This window comes from Nyctibius grandis, chromosome 9 (assembly GCF_013368605.1).
Source record: "Nyctibius grandis isolate bNycGra1 chromosome 9, bNycGra1.pri, whole genome shotgun sequence".
Taxonomy (NCBI): domain Eukaryota; kingdom Metazoa; phylum Chordata; class Aves; order Nyctibiiformes; family Nyctibiidae; genus Nyctibius; species Nyctibius grandis.
The window spans coordinates 14,584,862-14,598,554 of record NC_090666.1 but is presented as its reverse complement, the minus strand read 5'-3'; the positions used below and the strand labels follow the sequence as shown (position 1 = coordinate 14,598,554).

The 13,693-nt window shown below is 38.4% G+C and overlaps 2 protein-coding genes across 6 annotated transcripts in view; one reads left to right on the top strand and one right to left on the bottom strand.

Moving 5' to 3' along the window:
• Positions 1-6: 6 nt before the first annotated feature.
• SCRN3 (secernin 3) lies at positions 7-13,621 on the top strand. Of its 4 annotated transcripts, XM_068407886.1 has the most exons (10): positions 7-258; positions 432-613; positions 1,361-1,560; positions 2,254-2,466; positions 5,019-5,181; positions 5,518-5,698; positions 6,496-6,617; positions 9,702-9,864; positions 11,049-11,118; positions 11,933-13,621. In XM_068407886.1, exons 1-8 carry the CDS (start codon positions 91-93, stop codon positions 9,706-9,708), a joined length of 1,236 nt encoding a protein of 411 aa, XP_068263987.1. In that variant the 5' UTR covers positions 7-90; the 3' UTR covers positions 9,709-9,864; positions 11,049-11,118; positions 11,933-13,621. The 4 variants fall into 4 exon arrangements, with proteins under 4 accessions (XP_068263987.1, XP_068263986.1, XP_068263985.1 ...); XM_068407885.1 differs by lacking the exon at positions 11,933-13,621 and having other exon boundaries at positions 11,049-11,171; XM_068407884.1 differs by lacking the exons at positions 9,702-9,864; positions 11,049-11,118; positions 11,933-13,621 and adding an exon at positions 7,663-8,381.
• Positions 10,047-13,693, bottom strand: part of GPR155 (G protein-coupled receptor 155) — a 30,799-nt gene continuing 27,152 nt past the window's right edge. Inside the window, exon 16 of one of the 2 annotated variants that reach the window (XM_068407881.1) lies at positions 10,047-12,146. In XM_068407881.1, the coding sequence (XP_068263982.1) occupies positions 11,921-12,146 (226 nt within the window). In that variant the 3' untranslated portion in view covers positions 10,047-11,920. Of the gene's footprint in view, positions 12,200-13,693 lie in introns of both variants that reach the window. The other variant, XM_068407882.1, reaches the window with a different exon arrangement.

Below are 13,693 nucleotides of genomic sequence, written 5' to 3'. Positions count from 1 at the left end.
GGGCCTTCCTGCGCGGCGCGGTAACGGCAACGCCTCCGCCCGCTGCCGCCGGCCCCCGAGGAGCGGCCGCTGCCCGCCGCCGCTGTCAGCATGTTCTCCCGGCCGCCGCCCCGCTCCTGTGACACCTTCGTGGCGTTCCCGCCCGCCGCGGCGGGGGATCGCGTCGTCTTCGGGAAGAACTCGGACCGGCCGGCGGACGAGGTGCAGGAGGTCGTGTACTTCCCGGCCGCCGCGCACCCGCCCGGCGCCGCGCTGGAGGTGAGGCCGCGGGGGCGGCCCCGCCGCGGGGCACCACGAGTCGCCTAAAAACCAAATAACCCCTTTCATCCTGTTTTCCGTGTATTTTTATCCCGCGATTAGGCGATTAATCGAGGGGAGATGCTCGCCGGAGCGATGGCGTGACAGATAACCTGTGCTCTGCCCTCTTCCAGTGCACCTACATCCGGATCGAGCAGGCGGCCCGGACGCACGCCGTGGTGCTGAGCCGCCCCGCCTGGCTCTGGGGCGCGGAGATGGGCGCCAACGAGCACGGCGTGTGCATCGGCAACGAGGCGGTGTGGGGCAGAGAGGAGGTCTGCGACGGGGAGGCTCTCCTGGGCATGGACCTCGTCAGGTTTGCACAGGCCCTTTTGGTAAATGGTACCGAATTCGGAATTTAATTTAAAAACATTTGGTTTGAGTTACACGGGGAAATACGTGCTTCCACTTTCAGAAGACACATCTGGCTCTTCTGCTGTTCTAGCCCTGGTTAAAAATAAGCGTTTCTTGGCACAGGTGCTAGATCTCTGCCCGGAGCTGGGAGGCTGGGAGAGGTATCAGGCACTAGAACAGAATCTGCCAAGGAAATCATCAAATGTTTTTCTCTCTACAAAGTTTATACTAAACTGAAACAAGACTCATAACTAGAGCACATCTGGACTTCAGGAACTAGTGATTTTCCTCATCCTTTAGATGCATATTTTTAAGTTTCAGTCTTAGCCGTGCATCTCCATGTAAATAACAGCAGCTTCTTTTGCCTGCCTTGCTGGCTGCCAGTGTAACTCTCTTTAACCTACAGCAGTCAGTCCGTTCCTCTTGGTACTGCTTCCCCCCAGTCCAATACCCACACAGGATTGGGGGCATTTCCTAGGAGCCCTCTCCCTGCCTTTCTGTATTTCCACGTGGTTGGTCTTCCCCATGTCAAGGACATACAGGACCTACTTCAAACAAGCCCTTTAAGTGACTTGCTCCTTTCTCTTACCAGATCATACAAGCATCAGGTACAGATAGAAATAGCCTTCCAATTCAATTTGAATATTCAGGCTGAATAGTTGTATGTAAAGTTTATAGTTCCAAAAATAACATCTTCCTTATGTTTTAGGCTTGGACTTGAGAGAGCGGACACAGCTGAAAAGGCTCTTACTGTCATAGTTGATTTGCTAGAAAAATATGGACAGGGAGGAAACTGTATGGAGAGCCACATGGTATTTACGTACCATAACAGTTTTCTGATAGCTGACAGAAATGAAGCATGGGTGCTGGAAACATCAGGAAAATACTGGGCAGCAGAAAAAGTAGAAGGTATGGATGATGCTCTTTGCTTTAAACATTTCAAATGCAATGACAATTAGCAGTTCTCCACTTCTCATTTACCATTTCATTAAGGCACCAGACTAGCCTCCAGCTATGTACACATGCCTGTAAACAACAGGAGTTGCTTCCTAGAGCATCAATGTGGAGAGGCTCACAGTTTCACAGAGGAGCCGAGTCACAGGGGGCTTTTTCAGAGTCAGAGGTGACTGCTTCTGCCCTTGGAAGACAGAGGACAGCAAGAAGGTCAGCATGAGAGTGACAGCAGTATGTATCGTCTTAAGGATGGTGGCAATCAATGACAATTTCATTTGGTGACAGGGTGATACTGACAGGATTAGTGCAGTGGGCCCTGAAGTGGCTGATTGCTCCAGTGGACTTAGAAGGATGACCTATGTCTTTGGAGGTCTAAGAGGAAGAATGTAAAGATGGGAATAATCAGGACAGAACCTGAAATGTGATGTTGGCAATAGAAGTAAATGAGTCGGAACTGAGTGGTAGTGGAATTTCAATCAGAAGGATACATATAGCCAGGGGAAGAGGGCCAAAAATAAACCACAGGACTCACAGATCTTGTAGAAAACTACTCAGTGCATAATTTGCTTTAGTAAGCTAATTATCAACAAAATATCAAGCAAAAGCATTTGACGTACTAAAATGATTCTTTCCTCACCTTACAAACAGGAGGTGTACGGAATATTTCCAACCAGCTCTCTATCACAACCAAGATCGACAGAGAACACCCAGAATTGAAGGAATATGCCAAAAGCAAGGGCTGGTGGGATGGGGAAAAGGAATTTGATTTTGCTGCCACATATTCTTATGTAAATACTGCCAGAATGACAACATCCAGAGGCCGATATTGTGAAGGCTATAAACTTCTGAACCAACACAAAGGTATCATTTTTGATAATTTTTTAAGATATGCATTTAGTGAGCTACGTTAAATCATAAATGATTAGACATCTGATGTGGGCAATCATTCACATGATTTGGTGAACCAGAACTTACTAGAATAACATTTTGCCTCAAGGAGAAATGCTGAACTTGCAGTCTTCTATCAGTTTTTGCCAATTTGTTGATGTGGAAAAATTAAAACAAGGGTCAAATATCAAACCACACAGCTACAGTAACAACACTGAGAGGTCACATTATGACCATACCACTAAATACTCCGTAAGACCTAGCTCTGAAACATTTTGATAGGCTATATATTATTACTGTACCTCTAAGAAAAAAATCAGAGGCTAAAACAGACTCCTAGTGGTTTGCAGCCACAAACAACATTATGAACGACTTCAGTCTGGTACCATTCATATAGGCCTAAGACAACAACACAGCATTCAGATACATATCTTGCATTTATTTTTTGAGATTGGTTTTTAAGTCTTTGTAGTTTCACTACTCTAACCCTGTATAGTCCAATAAAACACACTGAGAGCAGAATAAAATAGTTTTCTGTACTCTAAGCAGGTGCTCCTAGTCACTAACTTATTCAATTATTTTTCAGACCTCTATACAGAAAGAAGCTATTACTTCTCTTTTAACTGCATCCACCTGTCAGGTTTTTTGCTGTATCTGTATTCACTTGCTTATTTGAAGTAATTAATCTGAACCAAAATTACACCGCACCCCTGTGTTTTTTTATTTATTTGGCTGAGCTCTACCAGACCTGGTTTATCATTTAATGTGTCAGAATGAATTACCTTTTGCTATCCTGCTTTAGTGATCATGTAAATCCTGCATTCATTTTGGGAATTGCAGGTTCTGCATACTGAAAGCATCTTCATAATACCTGTATTTACTTGTATTATAACAAAGCTGAGATTCTATCAGTGTTTTCATTCTAAATCCCCATTTTGAGGCATTTACCTGAGCCATTTTAAAAATCACACTAGGTGTTCAGGTTATCAGCCTCATATGGTTTCAGTTTGTTTAGATTTATTTTAAATAGGTGCCCTAACTAAAAGCTATTTGGTTTACAGCATCAGTAAAATCACTGGTTTCTTAATCTACCATTCCCAGCTTTTTCACTCAGTGCCATTACAGTTTTTTTTCCAGGCTGCCTACCATGTGAAGACCATTTTTAGATAAACATTATTTATATTTCAAAAATTAGGAAATGTATTTCAGGAATACAAAATAATAAAGTCTAGCGTAAAATATGCAATACCTTCTTTCCTGCTGGCCAGGTTGCCAACTTACAATTGACAAACTGACTGTTGCTTCTTTTCATTTCTTTGATTCATCTAGCTTGCCGATTTTTTGAATTCTCTGACTTTCCCAGGAACTGGGGGAAGACTTAAGAGTGTTTCCTTGCTGAAGTGTAGTGCTGCATGCCTGTCTACAGGCAATTTGATTCATGTATAAAAAAATAATATTGGAGACATTTGAATTAGCAGCAGAGGGAGTATTTTGAGAGGAAACAGCAAGCCGGTTTAAAAAAAGAATCTTTATGCAGCTAGAACTTCTCTGAGGAAACACTAAAAGATTAAATGGTAGATGATGCCTTCAAGTAAAAAAAACAGTGAATGAACTAATGTTTTTCTGCCATGAGCACATGCTCAACTGCTACACCAAATTTGAAAAGAACACTACTGCAAGTGCTGCCTGTTAGAATATTGGATTGCCTAGTGCTACCATGCCAGTATTTCAGCTTCAGCACACGCCACACGAATAGCAATACCACTTGAACAGTAGATGCAGAGGCATATGTGGCAAGGATTTTGTTTCACCAAACTGAGAAGAAAGAATTATTTTCATACAGATATTTGGCACCATACCTCACGTAGGTAGTTGATTAAGACTTCTTTACAAATGGATGTACTATTGTCGTTTCTGTTGATTCTGGGTATAGAACATGTTGTTATTCCAGTGCATCCTTTCAGTTGCCAACTTGAAGCCTAAGTGCTTTGGAAGGTCAGATGATTAAAATAAAAAACAAAGTGACAGTCTTGGCATTTCATTTTCAAAGTTACACACAAAATCCATGCACAGTTGTTATTATTTTTACATTTCCAAAGCAACCTAGTGGTATTAACTGTGTACAAATACCAATAACTATTATAGTGATTTACCTTAACTTCCACACAGTGCTCAGGAAGTTCAGCCTTTAATCCAAGCTACTAATTTTTATCTGAGAAGTTACTGTGTGAACAACCATTTACTGGGAAACATCATGTGTCATCATCCTCCCCCTTTTCTAAGTCATAAATATTATAGCTCATTATCACCTACTCTTTGAAATAAATACTTTGGGGAAAACAATAATATTTTTAAGCATGTTACGTACTAAGGTATGCTGTTAGGATAAATTTTTTTTTTCTGCCAACATGGAAAAACTAAAATTGGCATTGCCTATTACAGGAAAAAGCATCCAGTTGTAGAGAATACGCCATTTAGTTGATATTACAAGTAGCGCTGTGTGCAAATAATTGTATCTTAAATAGGATCTATCACTTCTGAAATAATGATGGAAATTCTTCGTGACAAAGAGAGTGGCATCAATATGGAAGGTGGATTTATGACAACTGGAAGCATGGTGTCTGTATTGCCTCAGCAGCCTAATCTGCCGTGTATTCACTTCTTTACCGGAACTCCAGATCCTGCGAGGTGATGTAGCAGCAAGTAATTACGATAAAAAGTTGCAAATATCTAAATACAAAGTGTTGCAATTTGTCTAATTGTATTCCTTTTTGCTCCTCCCCCACCCCCTGAAAAAGCACAATCAAAAAGTAGGAGGAACATAATGTGCATTAATGCCATCTACCAGCCTACCTAGTGAAATACTGCTATGACACTGACTTAAACATCAGTTGGGAGATTTTCAAGCCTTCTTTCTTAAAAGAAGGACTCAGACGAACGGGGGGAAATGCAGCAATCTACTGACTTAACAATTTTAACAAAACTGTATCAGTAAAAGAGCTCTGTTCTATTTTCTCTTTCTAGGTCTGTATTCAAGCCTTTCATTTTTGTACCCAATATTACTCAGTTATTAAAAACTAGCTCCCCTACATTTGGCCATGATGATCCAGTTAAGAAGCAACCACGTTTTCAGAATAAGCCAGATCGAAGACATGAGCTCTATAAAAAACATGAAAGTGCTGCTGTAGTTATGGAAACTATCGAGGTACGTTGATTAAATTAGATTTCAGTGCAAGCAGGTGGTTTATATAAGCTCCTTGCTCACATTTTGTTAATGTGATACCATTTAATGCCCTTTGATGGATTGTGAAGAACATTGTAGTGCACCAGAAGCCCATCATCTTGGCATCTGGCAGGCATATGTTTCAAATGCTAAAAATTGCAGCTAGCACTTTGCTGTACTCCCAGGCCTAGCCCCAGACAAGTATCTGTACTGCTCATCTTGGCAAAGCAGCAGGCCACACATACTCCTGCACGAGGCAGATAAGGGGGAAATGCTTGAGCAGCCAGCCACAGGCAAATATACAGCTCCTGATAAGACTACTTAAAACTCTTCTGGACCCTGGTCCCAGGCAGTAAGGAGGGCATGCCTTTTATCATTGCTTGGTATTGACAGGAAAGGAAAGAAGATCACAAAGACAGCTGGACACAAAGGTGAAGCAGGGAAGTAGTTGCTTACTTTTACCATTAGCATCTCTCATTTACAGATACATGTTCTAAAAAATAAGACATATGCCCACTTCAGTTTTGGCAGCATAGATACTGAGAGCAGCTTTAATTTTTGTTTATTTTCAATCCATCAGACAAGGATATAGGGAGATGAAGTGAGTGCTAGATACTAGGAAAGATATCTAAGAAAACCTGTCATGGTGCTAACTTCCACCAACACAAACTTGTACCCTAGAAACTATTAAGATGTTAAAATAACAGAACAGAATTTCGTTAGGGGGAACACTACATACTCTATAGTTTTTCATGAAATATAGATGTTTCTTTTTGCAGGGCAAAGGTAAAGAGATGCTGAAAGAGATACAGGAGTTGGAGAAACAGAAGAGAAGTGAAATGGAATCAATCCTGCAAAAGGGATGTCTTGACATTAACCAAGTGGTTAACCTTTTTTCACAGTGCGTAGAAGAAGAACTCAAAATATATAGCTAAAACTACTATTTGAATGTGGTAAAATTCAGTTTTGTGATTAACTTTTCTAATGAAGTGGCTATATAGATTACATCTTATTTTCAATATACCAGTTAGTATGGACAGTTTTAAAGATGCGGATTCATATTCAGGCCAAACAGCTTTTAGTTGTATGAAGCAATGCTGAAAAGGCTCTTAAGAGCTAGGCAGTGGCTTGTCTGTATGTGGCATAAAGCTGTCAGCAGAGATTGATTTCGCCAACAGACAGATGCAATTAGAACACAATAGCTTGACTAAATTGCGGAACAACCCCATCTCTGGATGAAGAACACGAACACAGATTTGGAGAACTCAGTTCTAGTGTACACACACGTAGCTTTTATAGTCAATGTAACTGGAGCAGAATTTAATATTGTCTGAATTAAAATGGCCATGCTGAAGGGCCTCCTAAAATGTAGAAGCTATTACTTGCATTTAATAAAAAGGAAAGCGATACACAAGTCAAGTAAGATTGATATTCTGCAGTTTGATAAAACCATTCTAAGGTACATTTCATATATGAACCTTCTACTCCTTCAATGTAAAATGAGGGCAAGAGTTCAAGGTATATTAAAACCAAATCACAGTTACAATTTTACCATGATTTGTTGTGAAATCTGATTACATGGAATTCATCAATGCAAGCGTCCTTCAAGTTACCACACAACTTTCACTTCCCCGTGTATTTTCCCCACCCTGATACCAAAAAATAAACTAACTTATTTACATACAATATTATTATTGTCAAATTAATTCTGCAATACACTTTATAACATCATGTGGGAGTTTTTTAATGTTTCTTGAATTGTTACTTTTTAAAATCAGGCAACTAGAAAGGAAGGAGTGGGGGTACACAAGTATATACATGTACTCAGTGGGACACTTGAAAGGACTTCTAAAATTTTGTCACATCATATAAAGCCTTTTAACCATGATTTGTCTTGCCAAAAATAGACTATGGAGTTAATTTAATGAAGCTTTTTGCCCTGCCAGGAACTCTTCCTCCCTGATCCTGTTTAGAAGTAACGATCAATATGTGACACTACTTTTATTATCCGTGGCAAGGGACAAACTGAGCAAACAACAAAGAAAGAAGATTTGGGCTTTACGACATGATCAAGCAGGATAAAAAGTATGACTGGAAGGAAAAAAAAAAACCACACAAACCTGCAGCACTTCTGCAAACCTCCGGAGGAGAACATGTAACATGAAATGGAGCATTAGAGCTGCAGTAGCAGTATGTGACATGACCCAGCATCCCCACAGAAACACAGCAGACCACAGAAAGGCCATTCTTTGATGATTTTTCTATATTTAGTCAGTTCTAGAATCATCTAAGTATAGGCAAACAAAAGAAATACATACACGATGAAGTTTGCAGAATGAGTAAGAAAATTAAGAGCTTGGCAGAATTTGTTCTTCCTGATCCTACAATGAAAGTAAACGTTAATTTGCGATACTGTGTTTAGATCCACAGCAAGATAACTCATGGGTCAGGAAAGGTTCTTGAACTTTCTAGTTCTAGTGATCCTATGTGTACCAAGTGGCAGTAGCAAGTAAGACTGAGTAGCAGGTAAGACTGAAAGTAAAATTGAGTGACTGTGAACATTTTGTGCCTGTGTTGCCAACAAAATTTCTTAGAAGTTCAATAGTACAGTGGATGTTTGTGAACTGGAAGGTATATTTAATAAAATTTTGCTGTATTTACCCTTTTTCCTCGTGGATGTCTACATCTGACAATCATGTGTAGCTTTGTCCTATTTTTGATCATCAGCTGTTCCACGCTAGCTCTTTGATAACTTCAAAGCATCAATGTATGAATCAACTTTACAGGTAGCATAGCAAAATGAGAAACAATTATATGCTACAATGGAAATATAGTGAAGTTATACAGGAATGAAAGTAGTGAAGGTGGTGGAGCAGGCCTTTAAGTGAAGGCCACTTAATCATGGGGTGGCAATTAAACAGGTTAAGCATATCAGTCTGGTTGTAACATAGGCAGATACAGTCCAACTGTTCCTTTAGTTTCTGTGCTGTTTTTTATTTACTGGTCTACAGGATACAAAGTAAAAAAAACAATGTGACGTGTGGCGATAGATCAAGTGATGGCCAACAGAGTACAGGGTATTTTGGTACCTTTTTTTCCTGGGATTTCATCCTCCTAGAACACATGCAATGTAAAAACAAAATGAAGATGAGATCTGGAGGAATAAATAACCCATCCTCCCACAACCATATATTAAAAAAAACCCCACACAAACCAGAATGTCCTCTAGAGGGCAATCTTTGCATGTATTTCATCTAGGAATAAATCTTACAGCTTATTTTAAAAGGTCTAGAGCTTTATGAAGGATCATTATTTAAAAAGAGTACTAAAACTGGTACTTATAAAAGTTTTATATCCACCCCTGTCCGTTATCACAATTATTTTGATATTAGTGCTAGAAAAAAGACCTAGTGTTTCACTGGAGACTCCTCTGGACTTACTTGTTCAGTGGATGTTTTCATGGAACTATAACTTCTAAGTCAACTGAGATTTATCCCAAACTAATCCACCTTCAAAATAAAAGAACTCATTGCAGCACTGACCACATCTTTAAAACAATGCTATTTCTAACCACCAAAAATTCACACATCAGTAGATCAACTATTGACATACATCAAATTGTCAACTATTTAAAAACTTGCCAGTGCTCCTTGGTGAAAACAAATATTTATCAGATAAGGAGTTACTTAACTTTCTAAAGCTATTCAAAGTCTACTCTTCCAGAAATACCCACTGATTTAGAAATAGATTACCATATCCTGTATTTCATGCCTGGTTTCTTTAGTCTTTATTTATTAACCATAGACTCTCATCGGACTAATAGGTACGATATCAGCAGTCACAATGTTGTAACAGTTAATCTAACAGAATTTTGTGTCAGTTGTTAACTGTGTTCTTGTCATTAGATTTGTAACAGGGAGCCTTGTTTAATCAGAAATTTTGAGCAATTTCTTACTTAAAACAGATATGTTGTGTTCAAACCTAGGGAATAGCAGAGCCATTATAAAAAGGGAGGCAAGGGCAGGACTTTATGGTGAAAATGAGAAAGACGAGTGCAAGAACAATGACTATGCACAGGACCATAAAACTAACCTAAGATCAACTTCTTGAACATTTGAAGAATTTTCAAAAAAACACACCTGTATTTGGTAAGTAGATAATAATGTGAAACGTTCCTAAAGATCTGTTTAGGCTGTGAGGCAAAAACTGGTATCTTTGTGTGAACACCCGTTAACAAATCCACAGGGTGGATTTAAGAAATAACAACTTATTTAAATTATTTAAATATTTAAATTATTTAAGAAATACCCAGGAGCCACTTTAACAAATCTCTCAGAAAAGCACACTTTTAAATCTTGACATGCACACATAACCCACACCTCATATCACATCAAAGCTCAGAACTCTGAAATCAAGTAACAGATTTATTGACAAGTGACAGTATTTAGAAGCCAGACACACTCATGGCTTCTGCTCTTAAGTCACATATATCTAATTATTCCAAAATACTTGATGTAGCCATCTTCAGCAGTTGTAATGGAAACACGCTTTTGTTTTCCTTCGTGGATTCGGCCTGATACAAATGTCAATTATTTTGTTGCTGGAAAACATTAAAATATGTCAGTTTGTACAGCATACATATGCAGTAGGATGCAGTTATGTTTCTGTGCACACTGCAGAAGTGCAATAAGAATGACAGTAAAAGAAATTATTTTTCCAATATTGAGTTTTGCATGGAGTTATAGCTACCATAAACCAACCGTTTCTTGAACAGTAGTTTATGCTGCTAAAATCACTTTTAATTCTTAATACAAAGTAGATGCATAAGTAGCTATAATAAAAATCTGTGTACTAAAAATAAAAGAAAAAAGGGAAAGACTTTAAAAAAAGACTGAGAAGAGTTATTCATATGCTTAAGCAAATAATTTTTAATACCTTGGTTCCTTTCCCTCACTATATAAAATTTTTTATATAGACATATAAATGCTGTTCTTGCAGTTTTAAAAGGGCAGCAAAATGGCCATCAGATACTACAGTTTGTCTTTAACCTTTTCAAAATACTGCAGAAGATACGCAGATTCTCAGATTGGGCCTTCAGTGCACAAGAATCTGAATGACATTAAAGTAACTATTTAAACATTGTAGAAGGACACCTGAGGCTTATCAGAAACCTGTGTTAGGCAACCAATAATAAAATTCTAGGATCTTTAGCTACTCTAAACCCTAACTTGGATATTCAGTTAAGATTCTTTATATAATAGATTTAAAAGTCATTGTATTTCATTTAAAAGTTTTTATGATTTGATAAAATTTTTCGTTTTGATTTGCACAGGTATCCAAGACTTCCATAACATCTTTGAGGCTGGCACTTCTGAATTAAACTGGAAATTTAATTTCAGAAGGTAAAAATCTACTCTTGACAAAGCTGTTACTACCACCATGAGGCAAAACTTCAGAACGAACTGTTCACAAGAAATTATAAAATTGAATTTCATAATTTGGGGGAGCGGTGGGTATTTTTATATGTTTTTAAAATTTGGTAAGTTTGTACAAAACCATTACTTATTCCACTCAGTATTTCCTCAGCTTTAATCCTCTGACATTGGCATAACCTTCACAATAATTCTACTTTTACAAATGGGGGATTTTATCTTTAAGGGAGAAACAGACCACCTGATCTGAGGTGTAAACAGCTAAAAAAAGTTCCTGGTGTTAGACAAGAGTAGAGTAGTAAAAACTGGAGTAGGACAGAAGAAATATTGCTTCTATGAAGTCAGGGGGAAGCCTGACTGTAAACGGGAATCAATATTTCATCACACTAAAACACAGAAAACATACTGCAACATGAAAAATACCTCTCATTCATGTTTTTTTTTCATTGTGGCACCAGTCACTAAAGCTGCTGTTATAATACCTCTATAATACAACAGTGACGTGTACCATTTTACTATTTGTTTTGCTCAAAATGGAAAAATGCTCTAAATCCAGAGCATCTTGTGTTATTCTAGTTGCATTCTGGTTGTAATGCTCACTAAATATCACTTGCTACCATTTCCTTCAGAATAGACACAAGTAGAACCACATCTCAACTTTACAAGAGAGAATAACACAATTCTCTGAGAGCCCTGAGAAAGAAATACTTCAAATTTCAGTGGTGAAGGCAGAGGAGGTGGTCACACACACCCCTAACTGCCTGTCCTCTGCCTATACGCTCAGGTCCACGGCAACTGATCTCTTAGGAATAAAGCGGTAATACAAATATTCATCCCGAAATTCAAATTCATTCGTAATATGCTGGACGACGCCTCCTTTCATCAGCCTGTCTCCATACATCACAGCTTCACCACGGTCAGAGGCAAGGCCAACTTGCATAAGCCAGTTCACCAGGTCACAGCCAAAGAAGATGCCAGTGGAGATCTTTGCACCACACCTGTATGTCAAAGGAATGATTCACCCACATGTTCTGTAAATCTGGTATCACCACTGCACGATGGGGAAAGGCAAGGAAAAATAGCAGGAAACAAGGAAAGACATCATGATAGTTAAGAGCATGTTAGAAGAGAATTTGCAAATTTTGTATATTAGGGACATGCCAATGTACACTACCGTTTCCTACACACACTTCAAGGAGACACAAAATGTACATACAAAGTTATCTTTGGCTTGTGCAAATAAACTTCAGTGAACACAAGTAGCAATTTTCCTAAAAACACACACAATATCATCCTATTTCTTGGATACTTACTTTCCATTAACTCATTAGCATGACCATTCTGCAACAAAATATCTGCTTTGAGTGCAGCATGCCCGAAGGTACAGAAACTTATCTGCACTTTAGTTCCATTTTATAATTTCTCTACAGCTTTAAACAGACACGAACTGCTTACATATACTGTAAACAAAAACCATTTAACTTGCATATCTGGTTAAATATTTACCACAGAGACAGTACTAAGAATAACAAAACCTTTACAACAAGACTAAACTAATTTTCTTTTACATATTTATGAGTCAATGCCACTGACATCTACCTAGTTACAGTAAAAAAACCATTCAGAAATTTACCTGCAGCAAAGAATATTTCTAGTTATCTAAAATCTGCTCTATGGAACCCAAGCACAGGGTTTCTGAAGATGATTAACAGCTACACATGACAGCAAAACGCAAACACTTTTCTCTCTCTCTTTTTTTTTTTTTTTTTTTAAGTTAAAAGCAGCAGAAACACAGCGCAAGTATTAATACCTACTAGCAGGGAAGCAAAAAATTAAAATAAATAAAAATCCATGATTACAAGGTCTCAGTTACAGTACGTTTAAATCAAAGAGGTTAGGATCAAGTTAGATGAATATTTAAAATGAGAAGATAAATGCTTTCTTTTAACTCACAAAGAGAAAGAAGACATGAAATTAGTTCTGCACAGACATAACATTAAAACAATGAAGCAATGAATGTCAGATTTTGATGTATTCTCAGGTGGATATATGATTAATAAAACCCACAAAACCCAACGACATGAACAGCCCAAAGCCCAAGAAACCACAATAGCAGCAGAGGCACAGGAAACAGCTGTAAACCTTGTGCTATTTCAAAACAAACATTTTCTGATACACCTTTTCTGTCTAGCATGAAAGAAGCAAGTCCTTGAAATGCCACAGTTCATTCTTCCCAAATGGATAACTTTATTACTTTACTTCTTATGAAACATTAGTGACTTCTGAGGAAACTGAACGAAATCATGATGCTGTCAAAAACAGTTCTGGAATGTGGCTTTGGGCTATCTGACCATTAAAAGACCACCCCATCCCACCAAACTAGTCCTATTTAAAAGCTCACATGACAAGAAAAGTAGAAGTGTCCTGTTAGAACAATTCTTCATGTCTCCATTTCATACAGTATATATTTAAATAAAGGCAAAATCTTTTCTTGTTCCTGCTGCGTCTGTCTGCATTTCTCTTCTCATCCACCTACGCATACCCG